Genomic DNA, 25,980 nt, shown 5'->3' on the forward strand with positions numbered 1-25,980 from the left:
TTGTGAAATGAGTGCAGTTATATGGTAGTTGGAACATTCTTTGGCATTTTTCTTCTTTGGGATTGGAATGAAAACTGATCTTTGATTAGTTAGCTTTGCTTTGTGAATGCAAGAGGCCTTTCAGAGGCCTGTCTTACTGAATTTGTTGATTATAACCCTATTTTTTTAAATTAAATTCTTATTGAGATATAATTGGCAAGCACTGTGTAAGTTTCAGGTGTAGTGACTTGACTTATATGCATCATGAAATTATTTCCACAGTAAGTTTAGTGAACATCAATCATCTCATACAGATACAGTATTTAAGAAATAGAAAATTTTTTTCTTTCTAATGAGAACACTTAGGATTTGCTTTCTTAATAGCTTTCACAAATAACATACAGCAGTATCAATTATATTTATCATGTTGTACATAACATCCCTAGTACATATTTATTTTATAACTGGAAGTTTGTACCTTTTGACCATCTTCATCCAATTACCCCAACCTCCCTCACCTACCCCAAGTGAAGTGAAAATAACTCAGTCATGTCCCACTCTTTGTGACCCCATGGGTTTGGAATTCTCCAGGCCAGAATATAGGAGGGGGTAGCCTTTCCTTTCTCCAGGGGATCTTCCCAACCCAGGGCTCGAACTCAGATTTCCCGTATTGCAGGCAGATTCTTTACCAGCTGAGCCACAAGGGAAGCCCAAGAACACTGGAGTGGATAGCCTATTCCTTCTCCAGGGGATCTTCTCAACCCAGGAATCTAACTGGGGTCTCCTGCATTGCAGGTGGATTCTTTACCATCTGAGCTATGAGAGAAGCCTGCCAACCTTCTGGTAACTACAAATCTGATCTCTTTTCTTATTAGTTTGTTTTCAAAGTATAATTGACCTACTACTCTGTGTTTGTTCCTGGTACACAGCATAGTAATTTGATGTTTCTGTACATTTTAAAATGATCATCATAATAAGTCTAGTTGCCATTTGTCACCATACAAAGATATTACATAGTTATTGATTATATTCTCCACACTGTACATTTCATATCCATGACTGATTTATTTTGTAACTGAAAGTCTGTACCTCTTCATCTCCTTCACCTATTTCTTTCTCCCCCGATTCACATCCCTCTGGCAACTACCTGTTTGTTCTCTGTATCTATGAGTCTCTTTTGCTATATTTATCCATTTGTTGTGTTTTTTAGATTCCACATATGAGTGAAATCATATGGCATTTGTCTTTCTCTGTCTGGATTATTTCCCTTAGCATAATATTCTTTAGATCCACCTGTATTGTTGCAAATGACAAGATTTCACTCTTTTCTATGGCCGAGTAATATTCCATTGAATCTATAAACCACATTTTAAATCTATTTATCTATTGATGGACACTTGTGTTACCTCCATAACTTGGCTATTATAAATAAGGCTGCAATGATCATAGAAGGGCATACATCTTTTAGAAACTATTTTTTTTATCCTTTGGATAAACAGCCCTGAGAGTGGAATTGCTGGATCATATGGTATTTCTATTTTTGATTTTTGAGGAATCTCCATACTATTTCCCATAGTACATGTACCACCTTACATTCCCACTAACAGTACATGATGGTTCCCTTTCTTCCACATCCTTGTCAATACTTGTTATTGACTTTTTGATAATAATGCTGACAAATGTAAGGTGATTTTAATATGCATTTCCCTGTTGCTTTGTGATGTTGAGCATCTTTTCATGTTCCTCTTGGCCATTTTGCATACCATCTTTGGAAAAAATGTCAAGTCCTCTAACCATTTTTTAATTGGGTTGCTTGATTACTGATGCTGAGTTACATGAATTTTTGGTATATTTTGGATCTTAACTCATATATATATATATATATATATATATATATATATACACACACACGTATATATATTGTATATATGTATATAATATATATGTATATATATTGTATCACTTGCAAATATCTTCTCCTATTCAGTAGAAGATAGTTTCTCATTTTATTGATAGTTTCCTTCACTGTGCAAAAGCTCTTTGTTTTTTAAGTTTTTATTTATTTTTTTGGCCTCACCATGTGACTTGTCACTGGACCACCAGAGAAGTCCCATGTAAAAACTCTTTAGTTTGATGTAGTCCCACTTGTTTATTTTTGCTTTTTTCTCCTTGCCTGAGAAAACAGATCCAAAAAAAATTCCAAAATTGTTTTATATATATATCAAAGAATGTATTGCCTGTTTTCATCTAGAAGTTTCATATGGTTTAAGGTCTCATACTTGTCTTTAACCCATTTGTTTATTTTTAATTCACTTCTTTTTTTATACAGCATGAGAAAGTAGTCCACTTTGATTCTTCTGCATGTAGCTATCTAGTTTTCCCAACACCATTTATTGATGAGGCTGTCTTACCCAATGCATACTCTTACCTCTCTTGTCACAGATGTGTGTTAATCTCTGGGCTCTCTATTCTGTTGCACTGATCTATGTGCCTGTTAGGAGTCAATTCCATACTGTTTTGATTGGATTAACTTTGTGTCTAGGTTGAAATCGAGAAGCAGGATATCTCTAGCTTTGTTCTTGTTTCTGAATATTGTTTTGACTACGAGATCTTTTGTGTTTTCATAAAAATTTTAGAATTATCTGTTCTAGTTCTGTGAGAAATGTCATTGGTATTTTGACAGAGACTGCACTGAACCTGTAGATTGCTTTGAGTAGTACAGTCATTTTAACAGTATTAATTCCTCCATTCCATGAGCAGGCTGTATCTGTCCATCCCTTAAAATGTGAATGTTACCCTAGAAGTCAAACCTCCCTCTTTTTTTTTTTTTTTATTTGTGATGTTAAAATGATTCAAAAATTTATTCTTTCCCACCTATTTTGAGTTCTTTTTTTGGTGTACATATGCAAGAGAAATTGGTTGTGAATATTTGTCTAAAATTTTGAATACTGTTGGAATTTAATTGTTCTGACATATTTGTCAGTTTTACTTCTACACTTTTTAAAAAATATATTTATTTTTTTAAGTGATTGATGATTGCTTTACAACATTGTTTTGATTTGTCATACATCAACATGAATTAACCATAGGTGTACATGTGTCCCCTCCTTCTTAAATCTCCCTCCGACCTCTTGCTCTTTCCCACCTGACTAGGTTATTACAGATCCCCAGTCTGATTTCCCCAAGTAATACAGCAAATTTCCATTGGTTATCTACTTACATGTTCTATGCTGTGAATAGGTTCATCAGTACCATTTTCTAGATTCCACATATATTTGTTAATATACTATATTTGTTTCTCTCTTTTTGGCTTACTTCACTCTCTGTAATAGGCTCTAGGTTCATCTCCTTCATTAGAACAGTCTCAAATGTGTTCCTTTTAATGTCTGAGTATTATTCCATCATATATATGTACCATAGCTTCTTTACCCATTCAACTGTCGATGGACTCCTATGTTGCTTTCATGTCCAAGCTATTGTGAATAGTGCTGCAAAGAACATTGGGTTACACATGCCTTTCTCAGTTTTGGTTTCTTCAGGGTATATACCTAGAAGTGGTATTGCTGTGTGGTATGGTGGTTTTATTCCTAGTTTTTAAAGGAATCTCCATACTGTCTTCCATAGTGGCTGTATCAATTTACATTCCCACCAGCAATACAAGAGTGTTCCCTTTTCTCCACACCTTCTCCAGCATTTGTTGTTTGTGGATTTTTTTTTATGATGGCCATTCTGACTGGTATGATGTGATATCTCACTGTAGTTTTGATTTGCATTGCTCTAATAATGAGTGATGTTGAACATATCTTTATGTGTTTATTAGCCATTCATGTCTTCTTTGAAGAATGTCTGTTTAGGTCTGTTGCCCACTTTTTGATTTTGTTGTTTCTTTTTCTAGTATTGAGTCATATGAACTGCTTGTATATTTTGGAAATTAATCCTTTGTCAGTTGTTTTATTTGCTGTTATTTTCTCCCATTCTAAGGGTTGTCTTTTCACCTTGTTTTAGTTTCCTTTGCTGTGCAAAATCTTTCAAGTATCATTAGATCCCACATATTTATTTTTGTTTTTATTTCCATTATTCTAGGAGGTGGGTCATAGAGGACCTTACTATGATTTATGTCATCGAGTGTTCTGCCTATGTTTTCCTCTAAGAGTTTTATAGTTTCTGGTCTTACACTTACATCTTTAATCCATTTTGAGTTTATCTTTGTGTATGGTGTTAGGAAGTGTTCTAATTTCATTTTTTTACATGTAGCTATCCAGTTCTCCTAGCACTACTTATTAAAGAGACTATCTTTTTCCCATTGTAAGTTCTTGCCTCTTTTCTCAAAGATAAGATGTGCATAGGTGTGTGGGTTTATCTCTGGGCTTTCTACCTTGTTCCATTGGTCTATAGTTCTGCTTTTGTGCCAGTGCCATACTGTCTTGATGACTGTAGCTTTGTAGTATAGTCTGAAATTAGGTAAATTGATTCCTGCAGCTCCATTCTTCTTTCTCAAGATTGCTTTGGCTACTTGGGGTCTTTTGTGTTTCCATACTAACTGTGAAATTTTTTGTTCTAGTTCTGTGGAAAATGCCATTGGTAATTTGATACGGATCACATTGAATCTGTAGATCGTGTTTGGTAGTACGTCATTTTCACAATATTTATTCTTCCAACCCAGGAGCGTAAACTATCCCTCCATCTGTTTATGTCATCTTTGATTTCTTTCATCAGTGTCTTATTGTTTTCTGTATACAGCTCTTTTGCCTCCTTAAGTAAGTTTATTCCTAGGTATTTTTACTCTTTTTGCTGCAATGGTAAATGGGATTGATTCCTTAATTTCTCCGACTTTTCATTATTAGTATAAAGGAATGAAAGTGCTTTCTGTGTATTGATTTTGTATCCTGCCTGACTTTACTAAATTCACTGATTAGTTCTAGTAACTTTTTGATAGTTTCTTTAGGGTTTTCTATGTACAGTATCATGTCATCTGCAAAGAGTGAAAGTTTTACTTCTTCCTTTCCAATCTGGATTCCTTCTATTTCTCTTTTGATTGCTGCAGCTAGGACTTCCAAAACTATGTTGAATAATAGTGGTGAGAATGGGCACCCTTGTTCCTCATCTAAGAGGGAATGTTTTCAGTTTTCACCATTGAAAATAATGTTTGCTGTGTGTCTGTTGTATATGGCCTGTATTATGTTAAAGTAGGGTCCTTCTATGCCCATTTTTAAGAGTTTTTATCATAAATGGGTCCTGAATTTTATCAAAAGCCTTTCATGCATCTATTGAAGTTATCATATACTTTTTATCTTTCAACTTGTTAATATGGTGTATCACATTGATTCAACTGCAAATATTGAAGAATCCTTGCAACCCTGGGATAACTCAACTTGATCATGGTATGATCTTTTTAATGTGTTCTTGAATTCTGTTTGATAGAATTTTGTTGAGGATTTTTGCATCTATGTTCATCAGTGATATTGGTCTGTAATTTTCTTTTTTCATGATATCTTTGTCTGATTTTGATATCATGGTGATTGTGGCCTCATAGAATGACTTTGGAAGTGTACCTTCTCTGAAATTGTTTGGAAGAGTTTTAGAAGGATAGGCATTAGCTCTTCTCTAAATTTGATAGAATTCACCTTTGAAGCCATCTGGTCCTGGGCTTTTGTTTTTAGGGAGATTTTTTTTTATCAGAGTTTTGATTTCAGTGTCTGTAACTGGCTTATTCATAATTGGGCTTCCCTCATAGCTCAGTTGGTAAAGGATCTGCCTGCAATGCAGGAAGCCCGGGTTCAATCCCTGGGTCAGGAAGATCCCCTGGAGAAAGAAATGGCAACCCACTCCAGTATTCTTGCCTTGAGAATCGCATGGACAGGGGAGTCTTTCAGGCTACAGTCCATGGAGTTGCAAGAGTCAGACATGGCTTAGCGACTAAAGCACCACAGTCTTGGAAGGTTGAACTTTTCTAAGAATCTGTCCATTTCCTCTAGGTTGTCCATTTCCTCTAGGTTGTCCATTTTATTAGCATAGACTTGTTTGTAATACTCTTATGATCCTTTGTATTCCTGTTGTAACCTCTCCTATTTCATTCCTAATTTTGTTGTTTTCATTTTTCTCCCATTTTTTTCTTGATGAGTCTGGCTAATAGTTTGTCAATTTTGTTTATCTTCTCAAAGAATCAACTTTTAGTTTTATGAATCTTCATTGTTTCCTTCATTTCTTTTTCATTTATTTCTGCTCTGATTTTTCTTTCCTTCTACTATCTGTTTTTTTTTCTTTTTCCAGATGCTTTAGGTGTAGAGTCAGGTTATCTGTTTGATGGTTGTTTCTTGAGGGAGGACTGTATTGCTATAAACTTCCCTCTTAGAACTGCTTTTGCTTCATGCCATAGGTTTTGGGTCATAGTGTTTTCATTGTCATTTGTTTTGGGAGGATCTTTTGATTTCCCTTATTTCTTCAGTAACCTCTTCATAACTTAGAAATATATTTAGTCTCCATGTGTCTGTGTCTTTTGCAGTTTTTTCCTAGTCTCACAGCATTGTGGTCAGAGAAGATGTTTGATACAATTTCAATTTTCTTAAATTAACTAAGGCTTGACTTGTGACCCAAGATGTGGTCTATTCTGGAGAATGCTCCATGTGCAGTTGAGAAGAAAGTGTATTGTTTTGCATTGGAATAGAAAGTCCTGAAGATATCAATTAGGTCCATTTGGTCTAATGTTTCATTTAAGGTTGTGTTTCTTTATTGATTTTCTGTTTTGATGATCAGCCCATTGGTGTAAGTTGGGTGTTAAAGTCCCCTACTATTATTGTGATACTGGCGATCTCCCCTTTTATGTCTGTTATTATTTGCTTTATGTATTGAGGTGATCTTGTGTTGGGTGTATACATATCTACAGTTTTTATATCTTCTTCTTGGCTTGATCCCTTGATTATTATGTAGTATCTTTATCTCTTGTAATATTCTTTATTTTAAAGTCTGTTTTGTCTGAAATGAGAATTGCCTCTCTAGCTTTCTTTTGATTTCCATTTGCATGGAATATCTTTTTCCACCCTTTTACTTTCAGTCTGTATATGTCTCTAGGTCTGAAGTGGGTCTCTTAGTAGACAGCATATATGTAGGTCTTATTTTTTATCCATTCAACCTGTCTGTGTCTTTTGGTTGGAGCATTTAATCCATTTACATTTAAAGTAATTTTTGATATATATGTTCCTATTGGCATTTTATTAATTGTTTTGGGTTTGTTTTTGTAGGTCTTACCTTTCTCTTGTGTTTACTGCCTTTATAACTCCTTTTAATATTTGCTGTAAAGCTAGTTTGGTGGTGCTAAATTCTCTTAACTTTTGCATGTCTTTAAATCTTTTGATTTGTCCATCTATTTTGATTGAGATCCTTGCCGGGTAGAGTAATCTTGGTTGTAGATTTTTTTTCTTTCAGTACTTTAAATATATCCTGCCATTCTCTTCTGGCCTGCAGAATTTCTGCTGAAAGATCAGCTGTTAATCATACGGGTTTTCCCATGTATGTTGCTGCTGCTGCTAAGTTGCTTCAGTTGTGTCAGACTCTATGTGACCCTATAGATGGCAGCCCACCAGGCTCCCCAGTTCCTGGGATTCTCCAGGCAAGAACACTGGAGTGTGTTGCCATTTCCTTCTCCAATGCATGAAAGTGAAAATTGAAGTCACTCAGTCGTGTCCGACTCTTAGCGACCCCATGGACTGCAGCCCACCAGGCTCCTCCGTCCATGGGATTTTCCAGGCAAGAGTACTGAAGTGGGGTGCCATTGTCTTCTCTGCCCATGTATGTTACTTGTTGCTTTTAATATTCTTTCCTTGTGTTTAATCTCTGTTAGCTTGATTAGTATGTGTCTGAACATGTTTCTCCTTGGGTTTATCCTGTATGGAACTCTTTGAACTTCTTGGACTTGATTATTTCCTTTCCCATATTGGGGATGTTTTCAACTATAATCTCTTCAAAAATTTTCTCAGTGCCTTTCTTTTTCTCTTCTTCCTCTGGGACAGCTATAACTCCTATGTTGCTGCATTTAATATTGTCCCAGAGGTCTCTGAGCTATCTTCAATTCTTTTCATTCTTTCTTCCTTTATTCTGCTCTTCACCATTTATTTCCATCATTCTATCTTCCAGTTCATTTATCCATTCTTCTGCCTCAGTTATTCTACTATTGGTTCCTTCTAGAGTATTTTTAATTTCAGTCTTGTGTTATTCATCCATTTATTTTTTAATTTCTTCTATGTCCTTGTTAATTTTATTAACTGTGTTAATTAGTTCTTGCATTTTCTCCATTCTATTTTCAAGGCTTTGGGACATCGATACTGCCATTATTCTGAATTCTTTTGCATGTAATTTCCTCTTCATTTATTTGGCCTAGTGATTTTCTACTTTGTTCCTTCATTTGTGGTATATTTCTCTGTCTTTTCATCCCCCCCCCCCCCCCCCCCCACTTACTCCATTTGAGATCTTCTTTTCCCAGGCTTTACGGACCAGAAAACTGAGCCAGAGCAGAGTTCCAACTGCGGAATATAGCAAAGAAAATATAATAAACTAACATATATGGTGAAAAAAGTGGGAGAAAAGAAAAAAAAGAAAAGCAAAGGTAAACAGATTTTTATATACTAAGGAATTCTTTACCAACTGAGCCATAGCTCAGAATCCGCCTGTAATGTGGGAGACCTGGGTTCAATCCCTGGGTTGGGAAGATCCCCCTGGTGAAGCTGCATGGCAACCCACTCCAGTATTCTTGCCTGGAGAATTCCATGGACAGAGGAGCCTGGCAGCCTATAGTCCGTGGGTTTACAAAGAGTCATGCACGACTGAACAACTAAGAACACAAACACTAGCAAAAGAACAATAAGAAAAACGGTCAAACAGAACAAAAACAAAATTTTTTAAAATCACAAAAAAGGAAGAAAAATAATCTTTAAAAAAAAGTTTTACAAAAGAGAGAGAGAGAAAAGGAAAACCCCACAGCATTGCAAAAGGCCAATACAAAGGTAGAAGTATGTAGGGGGAAAAAAAGTGTGATTTAAAAGAAAAAAAAAAAAAAAAGTTTCTCCAGTTCCTAGATCATAGTTCTTAGTTTAGGCGTCTGCCCTCTGTGAGTGGGGTTAGACTAGTGTTCTGTGATGGTTTCCTCGTTAGAGGGACTTGTGCCTGTGTTCTGGTCAATGGAGCTGATCCTGTCTCTTTGAAGGGCAACACAGTGTCCAGTAGAAGGTTTCGTTTGGGGTGTCTATAGGTTCGGTATGGCTTTGGGCAGCCCTCAGCTTTGGCAGTGATGGACACATCTATTTCCACAGCCACGTCGAAGTAGCCCCTCAGCACATCCTCACTGTTGCCAGCCCCCTACGTCTCCCCGGGGTCTTTCCCAGAGCCTCTGCCCCCTGGTCTCACCCTGTGCTGCAGGCCAAAGCTTGCTAGCTGGAGGCTTCTATGTGGGTCTCTTGGCTCCCCTGGCCCACGCTGTCTGGTGGAGGCTCCTGTGTACTTCTCTTGGCACAGAGTCTGCCTTCTGCTCAGTGGAGGCTTGTGTGTATGTGTCTCAGCTCCCCGCTCCAACCCTCTGGGCAGGGCTAAGACTTGTGAGCTGCTCATGGGTTGAGAAATGCAGCCCTCTCTGTATTTTGCCTTCTGGGTCCCTGATTTGCATGGCTCTCTGAGGTTCTGCAGTTTTCCCTTGTAGGAACAAGGATTTCCTTGCCTGTGAAGGATTTCCCAGTGCATGAAAACTTTTCCTCCTTCACAACTCTCTCCCTCCCTTGGGGCACAAGCTCCTTTCCTGAAGTTCTCTTCTCACGCACACTTTTTAATGTCTTTATCTTTTCTCCTACCTCATTCTAGGAAGTTTAGCTTGCTTCTTTGGAAGCCTCAGGTCTTCTGCTGTCATTTAAGAGGTTGCTTTGTAGGAGTTGTTCCACATCTTGATAAGTTTTTGATGTATTTGTGGGGAGGCTGGCCATCTCCCTGTCTTACTCCTCTGCCATCTTCTTCTGACAGTCTACTTCCCTTATTTTAGAAAATTCTTTTTTTCTATTCAACTTGGATAATTGTTACTACTTTTCCAGTTCACTGAGCCATTCCTCTATACCATCTAATCTACTGTTGATTTTTCTGCAGTGTATTTTTTATTTCAGGTATTGTATCTTCAACTCTGTTTAAATTCTTCTTTATATTTTTCACTTGTATATCCATTCTTAGTCCTCATTCTTTGAACATCTTTATGACCATCACCTTGAAATATTTATTAGTGACATTATTTTAAGTAATGTGTCAGGCCCTCTCTATGCACTGATTGTCAAATGTGGCAAAAGGGGGATCCTAGAGGACTGAGTTCTTGTGCCTGACTCAAGCCTGCATCTTGAGCCCTGCCTTTCTCCCAGTGTTGGACCCTGTGGGTGCTGTGTGACCGACTTCCTGTCCACATGTTTCTTGGAACTAGCCCTGTGCTGCCACCCACCTGCTGTCTGCCAGGCACTCACTGGCACTAAACAACAGACAGTCCTGAGTATGTTTGAATCCCAGAGAGAAGGACATATCTCGGCATATGTAATCTATTCCGTAGGCTGAACACCTGATCCACTTGATTGTACTTTCTTCTTCCCATTGTATGTAAGGCAGTCAGTTCAGTTGCTCAGTCGTGTCCAACTCTTTGCAACCCATGGACTGTAGCACACTGGGCCTCCCTGCCCATCACCAACTCCCAGAGTTTACTCAGACTCATGTCCATCGAGTTGGTGATGCCATCCAGTGATCTCATCCTCTGTTGCTCCCTTCTCTTCCCACCTTCAATCTTTCCCAGCACTGGGGTCTTTTCAAATGAGTCAGTTCTTCACATCAGGTGGTCAGATTACTGGAGTTTCAGCTTTAGCATCAGTCCTTCCAGTGAATATTCAGGACTGATTTCCTTTAGGATGGACTGGTTGGATCTCCTTGCCAGCTAAGGGACTCTCAAGAGTCTTCTCCAACACCACAGTTCAAAAGCATTTCTTTGGCGCTCAGCTTTCTTTATAGTCCAACTCTCACATCCATACATGACTACTGGAAAAACCATAGCTTTGACTAGACGGACCTTTTTTGGCAAAGTAAGGTCTCTGCTTTTTAATATGCTGTCTAGGTTGGTCATAACTTTCCTTCCAAGGAGCAAGCATCTTTTAATTTCATGGCTTCAGTCACCATCTGCAGTGATTTTGAAGCCCCCCAAAAATAAAGTCAGTCACTGTTTCCACATCTATTCTCTATGAAGTGATGGGACCGGATGCCGTGATCTTGGTTTTCTGAATGTTGAGTTTTAAGCCAACTTTTCACTCTCCTCTTTCACTTTCATCAAGAGGCTCTTTAGTTCTTCTTCACTTTCAGCCTTAAGGGTGGTGTCATCTGCATATCTGAGGTTATTGATATGTTTCCCTGCAATCTTGATTTCAGCTTGTGCTTCATCCAGCCCAGCATTTCTCCTGATGTACTCTGCATATAAGTTTAATGAGCAGGGTGACAATATACAGCCTTGACTTACTCCTTTCCTGATTTGGAACCAGTCTGTTGTTCCATGTCCAGTTCTAACTGTTGCTTCCTGACCTGCATACAGATTTCTCAGGAGGCAGGCCAGGTGGTCTGGTATTTTATGTAAATTATTCACCAAATTCAAGATTTTCCTTCTCCAGTGAAAACAATTTTAACCATAGATGTGTTCTCTTTCCTATTCCTATAAAATCATTTCTGATGTCTCTGGCCCTGTCTTATCCTCTATGCAAGCATATTATGCTATCTTCAGTTCAGTTCACTCAATCAGTTGTGTCTCTTTGCAGCTCCATGGACTGCAGCATGCCAGGCTTCCCTGTCTATCACCAACTCCCGGAGCTTGTTCAAACTCATGTCCATGGAGTCGGTGATGCCATCCAACTATCTCATCCTCTGTGAGAGAGTCAATTCCTAAACAGGTTGATAAGTCCAGGGTCCCTGAGGAGGAGAATGGGGTCTGGGGCTCTCAAGGAGTAGATAGGGGTCTTGGATTCTCAAGGAGGAGAAAAGGACAAACTTTTTTTCTTTAAGCCCAGAGCTGATAATTACACAACAAAACAACTCAGCTTAAACTCTGTACTAATGATTATACAACAACAATGTATCCTTCTTGAGGACATGTTTCTCCTTCTTGAGAACCTTCTGACTAATCCTGATATTTTAAAACGAAAATTGTGAGAGTGAGTCTAGTTATATCTTGACAACCTTGAGCCATTCTTTTGATTTACTGTAATAACCAATTAAAAAACTATACTGCTCCCTTGCTAACACTAGCGAGGGGGCACTCTCAGTCCCCTTCTGATGTCTGTGTCAGAAGCTTTATCTGTCCCTTTTCACTTTAATAAAACTCTGCTACACAAAAGCTCTTGAGTGATCAAGCCTGGTCCCTGGTCCTGAAGCTAAATCTTCTGTGGAGATCACGAATCCGACATCGTTCACCATAAGCGATCATCTGTGGTCCCCTTCTCCTCCTGCCTTCAATCTTTCCCAGCATCAGGGTCTTTTTCTAAGGAGTCATAAGGGCCTTTTCTTTGCATCACATGCCCTAAGTTTGCTATTTTATTGAAGATAACTTTCTATAGCATTTCACCTCAAGAATTTTTTGATATTTTGAAAAAACACATAAATAAATGTGACTTCCACAGATTAAACTACCCGTGTGGTTATCCAGGTGACAAAGCTAGGATAATAGCAAGATTTCTGCCCCCTAACACAAAACCTGGTTTCTTGCAGTATTTTCCATCTCAGTAAATGATAGTACCATCCTTTCAGTTGCTTTGGAAAGATAAAACATGAGATAGAAAAGAGTGAAAAACATTTTTACACACTTTTTACTCTTGAAAAAATAGCATAATATATCTATCTACCTAAAATGGGACTACAGACAGGGCCTACTAAAGGTCCTCTATGTCATGCACTGACACCCCAGCTTGCTCACACATGGGACAAGGTCTTGTTTTTATGTATGTTCCAGTGAAGGGTCAGTGCTGGTAAGTCTGATGGCCGCTCCAGCCTGGTCACAGTGGAAGCACCCCTCTTAGCACCCGTCAGTCATATTTTCCTTGTTTGCTCCATCCGTGTTTACTCCTTGCAGGCAGTGGGGTTAGCCATGATGAGTAGAGTCACAAAGAAACGCCTCTGAGAGATGAATCTATATAAAAATAGTAGACAATCACATAATGCCAGGGAGGGGGGTAGGGGTTGTCATCATGGCCTAAACCTGGATGGTCCAGTGAACGACAAACCATTTAATGTGACAGAAACAGTGTCTTCAATCTTAGTCCTGTGAAGCTAGAAGTGAAAAGAAAGAAAGAGAGAGAAAAAAAGAAAGCGAGAAGGAGGGAGGAAATGTTGGAGGGAGGAACGGGGGAATCCTTTGGCCAAAACAACTGACAAAATTTACTACTTTGCTTTGAAGGAGTGTGTCTTAGGAATTCTCTTCGAGCCTGTTACCTCTTAGTTTTCTTCAGTTAGGCCACAGTTATTTCTGTAGTATCTTAATAAGTGGAGTGGGTATAGGGTAGGGAAAAGTGGTTATCAGTGCTAACCGACCTTCAGGTCAGGTCTGCTCTGGAGAAGTGGCCAAAGTTTGGAGACAACTTCAGGTGCTTTCCTGTATCTTGAGGACTTTCTTCATGTCCATGTCCATGTCCATGGCTCAGAGGTGAAAAACATTTTTAAAATTAACAACATTTTGAAAAGCAGAATTGAAGGTAAAATGTTAAGACTAAAAATTGATATTAGAAGTCTAGAAAAAGTCAATGAAATACATTTAAGAAATGAAGTTGATAATAAAGAAAAGGAACATGAAGAGGATAATATATTAGACACTGAAACAAAGTGATAAAAGGAGCCACACCTACAGCTTGGGGAGACTCGAGATCCTGCTGGTCTTATTCACAGCACAGCACCTAGAACACAGTTAGTACTCTGTACATATTTACTGAATAATTTTTGAACGATAAATAGAACCACTTTTTGAAAGGGGAAAAAAAATGTAAGAACTTGAGCTAAGAGGATAAATATGAAAAGTAAAAGAAAAGTAAGGTTTGAAACAAAAGGAAGAGAGAAAAGGGAGAGGAAGGAGTGAGGTGGGGAGAGGAAGAGGCCACAAGCAGGAAGGGATGGATCTGCCATAGAACTGGGAGCAAACAACACAAACAAACGTCACACATCATGGCAATGGCAAACTGTGAAACAAACCTAAGGGGCTGATCAACTTGACAGAATATAACCATAACAAAAACCAAACCAAAACAAAAACAAAGAGTAAGAAGGGAAAAGGGGGAAGAAAGTCCTAGAGTTGTGAAGGTGACAAAGATAATGAATGGAAAATACTTACCACCATGCTCTTAGAAAAACTTCATCAAACTAGTAATTATTTTATTATTGTACATCCAGGCCTGCAGCTGCCCTTAGTAAAGAAACTCATGGTGGAGCTTAGCTTTTACTTGGTCAAATACATCTTGCTGTCACCTTCAGTGCCCCAGCAGCCACCAGGGCAGATAGGTTGGCCTCACCTGCCTTCCAACCTAAACTTTTCCTTGATGTCTTCAGGTCAAATCATGTGTGTCTCATACTATTGCACACAACTATCCTCAGGGATTGTTACCATGACAATCACTAGGCAACACTAGTGCCATCCACACTTTAGAGACTCCTCTATGCTTATCACTGTCCTAGGGACTACTGTCCTCATCTACCAACAAGAAAGTGGAGAGAACCAGTCCTTTAAGCTACTCTCAGACCTCAGTTTACGTTCTTCTGCCTCTTCCTTTACTGGCTAACTTATTAGTTGTCAAAGTTATCATGGCCCTTCCTCTGGTTTTCAACCCAGGATATGCATTAGAATTACTTGGAGATCTTTCTTAAAAAAGCAACCAATGCCCGGGTCACTCCACTTCTTGTTATGAAGCATAGCGATGGTAAAAAAATAAGAAATAAAAAAACCCCATGCTATCAGCCATATTTTTCTCATCTGTACTCTTTCACTTATTAAGATACTGTAAAAACAAACAATTGACTGGGCTAACAAATAAACAAAACTTAGAGTTAATAGGCCCCGAGAAAATACCTAAGGCCTTCTCTATCAAAGTACTAATTTTGTCAATTATTTTGACCAGAGAATTCTATTTTCCCCTTCCTTCCTTCCTCCTTCCCTCCCTCCCTTCATTCCTCTTTCTCCTTATTTTTTAACCATTCACTTCTGACTTCATAAGACTGAGACTATGAGGCTATTATTTTTGTCCTATTAAGAATCTATAGCTCAGATATATTGGTTCTCTATAATGAAGACTGATTGCTTCTGCCAATCCGTCTCACTTTCATTTTGGCAAGCACCCTGACTTTCACATATATATCCTCTGCCTCAGATTGAATATGCTTTCAGGAAAGCAGATTGCCCCCACTTGAATCAGGCCTAAACTCACCCACGGACCCTTGCTGAAGTTTCTGGTTCAAAGGCTAAAAAGTCACACAACACAGGTAAATGCAGCCTAAGAGGGAAAGCTTGTTTTCTCTTCTGAGTGCACTTCTGGAAGGGACCCCATTCCTGCACTGAACAGCTCAGGAAGTTGTAGTTGTCCTGGGGTCATACGGAGCTGAAGAATGAAGCTTATGTCACAGAAAGCAGAAATGAGATGAAAAGAATAAGGATCAGGATCTTTCATGACAACTCTGAGTCACTGAATTAAACCAACGGAAACTTAATGTGCTTCTGGTAAGTGAAATAAGCCAGCACTTTAGTGTTTAACCAGTTTGAGCTGGGTTTTCTGTAATCTGCAACCAGATGCATCTTAAAAGATCCACTACACATTTTATAAGGAAGGGAATGCCTGTTTTTTGATTGAATTACATTAATAGAGTGCTAAAACAACATATCCAAGTTTTGAATATTTTTTTGCTGTCATATTTAGCAGTGTTAACATACTAAGAACTGCTATTTGGCTTCAAGTTATTTTGTTAAGAAATGTGGCAAACTGTGTCAGTCAGTTTATTCTGTAATTACAGTGGGGCTTCAGTATGCTGTAATTGCCATTCTACACAAGGCAATTAGTATGGGGTTAATACCAGATGAACAAGAAAAATAACATTCAGCAAATAAAACATATAGCAAAACAATGTATTTAATAGTGCATTGGTTTTATTGATGGCAGAAGAAAAAATTCTTCCACTTGTAAAAGTTATTTGCTTTATTTAACTTTGTATTTTTTTCCCCATTCTTTATGTGGGTTGAATTTTTTTCCCCTAAAATCTGCCTTTTAGTTCTCCAAATAATAATATCCACCATGTCTCCATCTTACTCCGAAGGGAAAGCAGGAGGTCTATCAACAGGTTCTGACCAGGATGGTTCAGTCAACAGCTCCTTTCTTCATAAAGACTCTATTTAAGAAGAGAAGAAGACAGTGAAATTGGCACCTCAACTTGGCTTCCTCATACATACAGTGCTGAAACTTACCTGTAACTGTGAAGTGTTTATACAAATATCAATAGATCACAGCAGAGAAAACTGGACACTGCTAATTTATAAACATAAACATAATCTATAAATCAGTACATAAACAACAAGCAAAGTCTTTAAAAATAATTTTTCCTTCTAGAAAATTTTAAAGTACATCTCTGTCACTGTTAGTTCCTTTATTGCTAGCACGTTGCTTCAGGAATCTGGATTAACTGAGAAGAGTTTAACAGAGTGTGACCTAAAAAAGATGCAGTCTGCCACTGAATCGCATCTACCCCCACCCTACACACCTCCACTTCCCCTATGAACCTCTCTGAGCTGGTTCAGTCTCACAGGTAATTCACCTACGCCTGTTGCCTCCCGTCAGCTCCCCACCTTATCAGACACCACTCTAGCAGAAACGCTCTGGGCAGTGACAACAGAAAAGGCTGAGAGGTGGTGAGAGAAGACCTGTTTGCTCCAATTCTGTTTCAGCCTCAAGAATGAGAGAAACCGGGTGGGCCGGGACGGGAAGCATTCCCATGGCTGCATGCAAACAGCTCAAAAATCCTCTGAGGTAAACAGTCTCCTGATTAGAAAATAGAGATTTGGGTACTATTATCCTCACATGATGCCTATCCTGCTGGCTTCATGGGGTTCTATAACATCTATCTTTATAGTGACCACTTCCCTGACCTTGATTTGAAAAAATTTGCAAAAGGATGCTGGTCTAGATTGTCCAAAAAAAAAACCAAACACACAGAAAGCCATCTAAAAATACATCTTTTGCTAGCTAAAAATGGTGTTAAAACCTGGACCTTAGAAAATAAACAAGGTCATGATATTTATATAGTAATACATGCTTAGCTATTGGTTTCAAAGGGGCTTCCCTGGTGCTCAGCACTAAAGAATCCACCTGCAATGCAGAAGACATGGGTTCAATCCCTGGGTCAGGAAGATCCCATGCAGAGGGAAGTGGCAACCAACTCCAGAATCTCATGGACAGAGGTGCCTCGAGGGCTACAGTCTATGGGGTCACAAAAGAGTCGGACGACTAAACAACTATGCTTAGTGATCAGTTTCAAGGTTTTGGTTAATATGTAAAACTATGAAGACTATTCTTTCATCAAAGGAACTAGAAGTGAAATTAAAAGTGAGTCACCATTTACTAAACCACTCTACATACTGAGCCTTAACCTCCATGGCAGTAAGGAACCTCCTCTGATGTGTCAAACAAAGTCTACACAGGTCTGCCATTTCTCTCTTTTCACAGTGGAACTCGAAGCTGTAACTACTCTTCAGCTAGACCAATGCAATAGCTTCCTAGATTCTTTCCCTTCTGGTGCTTAATCCACCCTATATTCAACAGCAGTATTTCTTAAGCTTAATTTTGATCATATTATTCTTATTTAGAAGTTCATGATAGCACTGAACACATCAAGGTCAAACTCTCAATGAGTCTAAAGTGATACTCTTCTGCCACCACCAGCAACGCTGTTTTGGTTCACGCACTCTCTTGTAGCCACTGCCTCTTCCCTTCTTCAAATCTTACTCAGCTTTTAGATTATCTTCAGAGGTCTCTACCCCACCATGAAAGTGAAGCTTTAAAATTCATCTATAAAACTAAATCAGTTCAGTTCAGTTGCTCAGTTGTGTCCGAATATTTTGTGACCCCATGGACTGCAGCATGCCAGGCCTCCCTGTCCATCACCAACTCCCAGAGTTTACCCAAACTCATGTCCATCAAGTAGGTGATGCCATCCAACCATCTCATCCTCTGTCATCCCCTTCTCCTCCCGCCTTCAATCAAATGAGTCAGCTCTTTGCACCAGGTGGCCAAAGTATTGCAAAAGAAAACTAAACCAACTCTACTTAAAAAAAAAATCTCTAAGCCCTGCCCTACTAACTGGTATCTAATTTCTAAGCACCAATCATGTCAGAAACCTTTTCAAATGCACATAGATTAGTCCCTCTCACTGGTTAAAGAACTATGGACACCTTATCCATAACTGCTCTTACTTCTAAGTTGTCTGTAATAATGACAAGTCCAGATAACAGAGGTTTGGGCCCTCTCCTCCCTCAGGGCTTGTATCTAACTTGTCACCACTTTTTCTCAGACCTAGGCCTATTTCCCATGTTGCTCTCTTGAGACCTCCTCCTCTCACTGAGTCTTAACTCACAGGTATCTCGTGCTTTTGCTAATCACTGATATTGTCAGTACCAGGCTCAAACAGAATCCAACTCCCTTTCCACCTCTGGGGAAGTATGTGAATGTGTTGGGGGTGGGGGCTGGTGTAGAAGACTTGTAAAAAAACTCCTTAGGACAACCGAAGAATATGTAAATTACACATAAACAACTTTATCAAAATATACTGACTTAAAAAACATTTACTGAGCAGCTACTATGTCATTCATCATCTAGCAAAGTTCTCAAAACATAAAAAGAAAAACAACTATGAACTTTAAAATAAAAAAGTGATAAAAGGTTCATGTTTATATTTGCTGGAAGTCCAGTCAAATGATTGGATACAATATATATCTTGTTTTTAAATGGTTAAGTTAAATGGAAACTAGGAATGAGGAAATAATAAACTATCTTTTCACTGCAGAAGAGAATAATATATTCAGTTGTGTGACAAAAGCAAAAAGTATAATCCTTGTCGCTGAACTTCCCATTCAAAGAGAGTATACTTAATTCTACTTCATAATCTTTTACAACATATGTCTGAACAAAGTGCAACATGAAAACTTACATTACCACATGTAAATATACCCAATGGGAATCTGCTGTGTGTCTCAGGGAACTCAAACAGGGGCTTTGTATCAACCTAGAGGGGTGGGATGGGGAGGGAGATGGGAGGGGGGTTCAAAAGGGAGGGGATGTATGTATACCTATGGCCAATACATGCTGAGGTTTGACAGAAAACAACAAAATTCTGTAAAGTAATTATCCTTCAATAAAGAAAAATAAATTTTAAAAAATGAATAAATAAAGTTTTTCAACTAAGATCACATGTGTCCTGCTTAATTAATTAATTTTTAGGATACATTTTGCACTAAGGCTTTTTTAGTGATATCATTATGGGACTGTTCTCTGCCAAAATTAATTTTCTTACTGTGAGGAGTTTCCATGTCAACAGTACAATCCAAAACAAGCATCTGGGAAAGATTGGAGTTTTAACTCACGGTACATAAAGAACCACTAAGATTGTAATGCTTTAGTTGACAAGGAACAGTCTGCATTGTATATTCTGATACAAATAAGCCATGATTACCACAGGGCTACCATTCATAATTTACTTTTAAGCAGTGTACTCTTTTTCAAAGGAAATTTTTGATGGAGCCCTAATGTAGAAAACATTAGGAAAAGGTAATGGAAAAGGTCAGTTTTCATGCCAATCCCAAAGAAAGGCAATGCCAAAGAATGCTCAAACTACCACACAATTGCACTCATCTCACACACTAATAAAGTAATGCTCAAAATTCTCCAAGCCAGGATTCAACAGTATGTGAACTGTGAACTTCCAGATGTTCAAGCTTGATTTAGAAAAGGCAGAGGAACCAGAGATCAAATTGCCAACATCCGTAGGATCATCAAAAAAGCAAGAGAGTTCCAGAAAAACATCTACTTCTGCTTTATTGACTATGTGAAAGCCTTTCACTGTGTGGACCACAACAAACTCTGGAAAATTCTTAAAGAGATAAGGATACCAGACCACCTGACCTGCCTCTTGAGAAATCTGTAGGCAGGTCAGGAAGCAACAGTTAGAACTGGACATGGAACAACAGACTGGTTCCAAATAGGAAAAGGAGTCCGTCAAGGCTGTATACTGTCACCCTGCTTATTTCACTTATATGCAGAGTACATCATGAGAAATGCTTGGCTGGAGGAAGCACAAGCTGGAATCAAGACTGCAGGGAGAAATATCAATAACCTCAGATACGCAGATGACACCACCCTTATGGCAGAAAGTAAAGAGGAACTAAAGAGCCTCTTGATGAAAGTGAAAGAGGAAAGTAAAAAAGTTGGCTTAAAACTCAACATTTAGAAAACTAAGGTCATGGCATCTGGTCCCATCACTTCATAGATAATAGATGGGGAAACAGTGGAAACAGTGACATACTTTATTTTGGGGGGCTCCAAAATCACTGCAGATGATGACTGCAGCCATGAAATTAAAAGACGCTTACTCCTTGGAAGAAAAGTTATGACCAACTTAGCATATTAAAAAGTAGAGACGTTATTTTGCCAATAAAGGTCCGTCGAGTCAAAGCTATGGTTTTTCCAGTGGTCATGTATGGATGTGAGAGTTGGGCTATAAAGAAAGCTGAGAGCTGAAGAATTGATGCTTTTGAACTGTGGTGTTGGAGAAGACTCTTGAGAGTCTCTTGGACTGCAAGGAGATCCAACCAGTCCATCCTAAGGGAGATCAGTCCTGAATATTCACTGGAAGGACTGATGCTGAAGCTGAAACTCCAGTAATCTGGCCACCTGATGGGAAGAGGTGACTCACTGGAAAAGATCCTGATGCTAGGAAAGATTGAAGGCAGGAGGAGAAGGGGATGACAGAGGATGAGATGGTTGGATGGCATTACTGACTCAGTGGACATGAGTTTGAGTAAACTCTGGGAGATGGTGATGGACAGGGAGGGCTGGCGTGCTACAGTCCATGGGGTCACAAAGAGTCTTGGCTGGAGTCTTGGACATGATTGAGCAACTGAACTGAACTGAACTGAATGTAGAAAACAAGAAAGACACTAAAGAAGGGCCCAGAGGACTTAAGAGTTCTACCATCTGGCTGCACCCTTCCTCACTCTCACATCTCTCTACTCCGCCCTGCTTTCAACAGCCCCAGGCATCCTTGAAGTGTTCTGGAGTCCTGCATCTCCTGTCCTACAGCAATTGGCGGGGGGGGGGGGGGGGGGGGGGCGGGGGGGGGGTTGAAAACCTTTGGCCACATTTTAAAACCTGTTTTAAACAGTTCAGAAGACACTGGAAAGCCAACAGGGAAGTCTCAGTTTTCATTTACCTTAAATAAGATTTAATTATAAGCACATTGAGCTTATTTTAAAAGTGGATGCTTGACTGTGCACAATGTAAAGCTGCTGAAGTCCTTACGTATACTTTGATTCTGCTTTAGTCAGTTCTCGCATGCTACAGAAAAATGCCCAAAGTCAAGAAGCAGCTCTTCTGTGATACCATGGACACGTCTGTCTACTTGACAGTCTTTTAATAAGTGCAAAGAAAAACCAATAATAAAAGGGAAAAAGTCCTATCCTAGCTCACTGGGGTAAATCAGAAGTCAAACAGCATTAGGCTTCTGCTCCAGGCAAACTATTACATAAGGAGGAAAGGGCTAGAAAGTATAAGAAAACATTTCTTCACTTAGGATGACACAACTAATTTTGAACCAATGAAAGAGCTTTGGGAAGCTGCAGAAGATCCTGGAACAATGGTGTCCAGAAATATAATGTGAGACATATGTGATTTTTAATTTTCTAGTAGCCACATTAAAAAGTAAAATTAAACAGGTAAAATTGATTGTAGTAACTTTTTATTTAGCCTAATCTATTAAAATATTATCATTCTGACATATAATCAATAAAAGTTACTGAGTTTTTTTCAAACTAAGTCTTTGAAATATGGTATCCATTCTTTATTTACAGCACATCTCAATTCAGGCTAGCTGCATTTCCAGTGCTAAACAGTCTTGGCTGCTGTGAGGAACTGAGATAGTCACTGAGTAGGGGACACACACAAGGTGGATAACAGCTTTGTCAGAATGAACAGCTGAAAGAAGGGATTGGGAAAAATTTCTTAAAAATTCTCAGTAGTCTTGCTACTGAGAAGAGACTAAGAAAAAAGATATAAAGTCTAAAAGAGGGTATTTGATATACAGCAAAAGCTGTAATGTGAAAACTCTAAGTATTAAAAGAAATATTCAAAAGTCCTGGCATAAGGAAAAAATAGAAATGTTATCAAAGATGACAAAAGTATTCCTTCTAAGAACATACTAAGAAACAAGGTCTCTGTTCATCAAAATGAAATGCCTTAGATTGGTCCCATAATTTGCTGACTTCTTTGTTATATCTTTCTTCTTACTGAAGATGATTTTCAGATAGTAACCTTCTTTCTGAAACTCTAGGATGAAAGAATCTGGATTGATAGCATAAGGCTCCTAAATTACATCTCAATAAGCAGTAAGGTTGTCTTCACTGAATTCCTAAAGATATATACGAAACACCTTCTCTTTCTTAAAAAGTATGGAAATTAATTAAACAACAAAAAATAAACTCAGTTATCTAGGTTGAAAATTATCTGGTTCTTTGTTTTCTTTTATCTTTTTCCTGCTTTCAAACCTATAGTCATTTCACTGATTGTCATCACCTTCGATAGAAAAGAGTAGGTATAGAGAAAAAAGGGGATTAAGGATAGCGTTTGTGGGGAAAGGTCTGGAGGAAAAGTAGTTTGTATCTATGGTATTATCTTAAATACTTTATAACTGAAAGTAGTTTTTAAAATATCAGTTTTCTTCTATTACAGACAAACCTCAAGATATTGAGGGTTTGGTTCCAGACTACCACAATAAAGTGAATATTGTACCAAAGCAAGTCACACTAAGTTTTTGGTTTCCCAGTGCATATAAAAGTTTTATTCACACTAAACTGCTATCTACTGAGTGTGCAATAGCATTATGTCTAAGAACCAATGTACATACCTTAATTAAAAATACTTTATTGTTAAAAACTATTAACCATCATCTGAACCTTCAGTGAATCATACTCATTTTGCAATACTAAGATCAAAGATGACTGATCACAGATCACCATAACAAATATAACAATGACGAAGTTTGAAATATTGTAAGGATTATCAAAATGTGACATAAAGACAGAAAGAAAGGGAGCAAATGCTGTTAGAAAAAATGGCACTGGTAGACTTCCCTGACACTGTGTTGCCAGAAACTTCCAATTTGTAAAAAATGCAAATATCTGTGAAGTGTAATCAGGAGAAGCACAATAAAATGAAGCATGCCAGTATGTTATCATGAAATATTAATAACTGTGCTTATATATTTAACACAAATAGCATCTTTCTGTACATGGAAAGCTTCTCACAATGTCAAGTGTACCTTGTCGCATTAGTTCCGAGCCCGGGGAGGCTGGTAGAACTGCTGAGTTGGTCGAGTGGATCGTCTTGGCTGGCCGTCACCTCCTCTACGGAACTCAAGAGTCTGGTCATAGGTGCCTTCTTCCTCCTGTTTGCAAAGAGTAGTGATTTAACATGTTCAAAACACTTCCATGTTTCCTACATTAAATACATTTTACGGTCTCCATTTTGCTATACCCTATTAAGCTGCCCTGGGATTTACATTTGTCAACTTTTATAATAAAGGGCGGCAGGGGAAAGAGGAAAAAGAAGGCAAGGACACTGTAAAAACTTTTGGTTGTTGTTAATAGAAGAATGAAATTTATAGTGGTAACATCAGAATCAAATTTAATCTAGAAAAGGAAACTATTTCCACATAATATTATGGTTATCTCCTCAAATGACTTGACATGATGTGGTGAAAACACAGAAAAGCAACATTATAATACAATTTTAATTGAATATTTGGGCTTCTGGGCATTTATCATGGAAGGGGATTTTGGCAAGATATGGAAAAGGGATTGAGGAGCCAGAGAACATTCACCAGCTGTTAGTCCTCATCTGATGAAAGGTTCAGCATCATTAAGAACCTTATATCTAGAGACAGGAAAAAATAATGGATTGGAATGAAGAGAGAAATATAATTTATGTAGAAAGAAAGCGTCATGCGAGACATAGCAATCACCACAATAAGACACAAACTGTTTTCTTCTCCTCTTCTTTCTTACTAAGGGTAGAGAACTAGCAGCTCAAGGAATAGCATGGATAAATTAAGATAGGCAAAATAAACAGCAGAAACAGTAAAGTTAATTACAATATTTGAAAAGGACTTAGCAGCAACAGAAATGAAGCCAAAAGTCACACTGGTTTCTTACTGAGTGCTGCCACCTGTTATTTTAGTGTTTTAAATTAATGCAACTATAAAGTATGTTCCTTTTGGAGAGAGACAGAAAAAATGGCTCTCTGAATTATCTGAGCACAATAATTTGCATGATTTAGGAAATTTATGCTATTACTTCATCCTCCTCCTTACTTTATCACTGAATCATCCATCCCCAAGGATAACTTTCCTTTGACCCTAAAACCAAATGGAGTTACATTAAAGACTGAGTTCTATTCTTTAATTTTTACAGATCAAACTATTGCAATTTTACTTGATGCAAGCAGAAAGATGCTAAGATAATTTGACCAAATCCTATTATTTATAAATGATATTTAATACTTGGCATGAACAAATCCCTCATTAACAGGCATTCTCCACAGTATTCTTAAGAACCATTTTTCCATTTTATATATAGGACACTGAAGTCCTGGAAAGCTTTGTAATTTTGCCCTAATATTTCAAAGGTAAATCTGAGTTTTGATTCAGACACGGCTACTTTAAGTCTTGGTCTGCATGTAAAAGAAATAAACCAAGAGCCAAAAATTAATGATCACCCTTAAGGCGCTATCATCACCTAAATAAGAGAATAAATAAATCTGACAATATATCTGGCATAACTAACTCAATAACAACATTTTACAGACAAACTTCCAGATTAGTTTTCCATCCTCTATGCCCCTTTCATTAATAATCAACCTCAAAATGGCTAGAAGCATTAGATAAACATTTATAATTTAGTAAAGCAATTAAAACACACTTAGGAAAATTAAAGTGTTCATGGGAGAATTATTTTTTATTAATACGGTCACTGCTCTGAATGATTATTTTCAAATATTATAGCTAAATTTGAAAAGAAACTATTTATTTTTATGACATATGACATGTGAAGCTCTGCATATTAACTGAGAAGGATGAAAATATATTTGCTGCTGTAGAAGGTAAAGTAATTGTTTCAGGAATTAGAATGGAATATTATTATTCTCCACATCCAGAACTGTAGAACTGGTTAGGTCTAAAAATGTATATAGTTTATCAGTAACATACAGTGTTAAAGGTAGGACACTACATTTGCAGAGTGAGCCAGATTTATGTAATAAATATGGTGCTGCTATTTGAAAAACTGTCTCTATTGTTTAAAAGATTCTCAGACTATACTAGCCAGAGTCAATTAAATGATTTTATAGAGATGGCCAACCATGGGATTTCTTTCATATTATTTGATGTCTTCACAATCATTTTATATAAAAAGGAAGCAAAAAATAAAATAGATTCTGATAGCTTGGTTCTCAGTTTTCATCAAAGGCACAATCTTGCTTTTATACCTTTTAAATATTCCTCCCACAGAGCAGTTGGGGAAAACCTGGTTACCCACAAAAATCACTTCATATAGTCTAGAGCTAGTAATTTTTAGCACTTAATGAGCAATTGTTTCCATATAACACACAGATCAATTTAATAGATCAGTTTCTTTGGATGAAATTTATAACTTTATCTTCTTTTATTTTAGTTTCA

At 37.9% G+C, this 25,980-nt stretch overlaps 1 protein-coding gene across 1 annotated transcript in view; it reads right to left on the bottom strand.

Annotated features, from left to right (window-relative positions):
• Positions 1–16,118: 16,118 nt before the first annotated feature.
• TDRD3 (tudor domain containing 3) overlaps positions 16,119–25,980 on the bottom strand; it is a 200,039-nt gene continuing 190,177 nt past the window's right edge. Inside the window, exons 13-14 of the mRNA XM_061133546.1 lie at positions 23,569–23,694; positions 16,119–16,377 (exon numbers count right to left, since the gene is read on the bottom strand). Of these exons, the coding sequence (XP_060989529.1) occupies positions 23,578–23,694 (117 nt within the window). The 3' untranslated portion in view covers positions 16,119–16,377; positions 23,569–23,577. The remainder of the gene's footprint in view (positions 16,378–23,568; positions 23,695–25,980) is intronic.

This window comes from Dama dama, chromosome 30, assembly GCF_033118175.1.
Source record: "Dama dama isolate Ldn47 chromosome 30, ASM3311817v1, whole genome shotgun sequence".
In the NCBI taxonomy this organism is placed as follows: domain Eukaryota; kingdom Metazoa; phylum Chordata; class Mammalia; order Artiodactyla; family Cervidae; genus Dama; species Dama dama.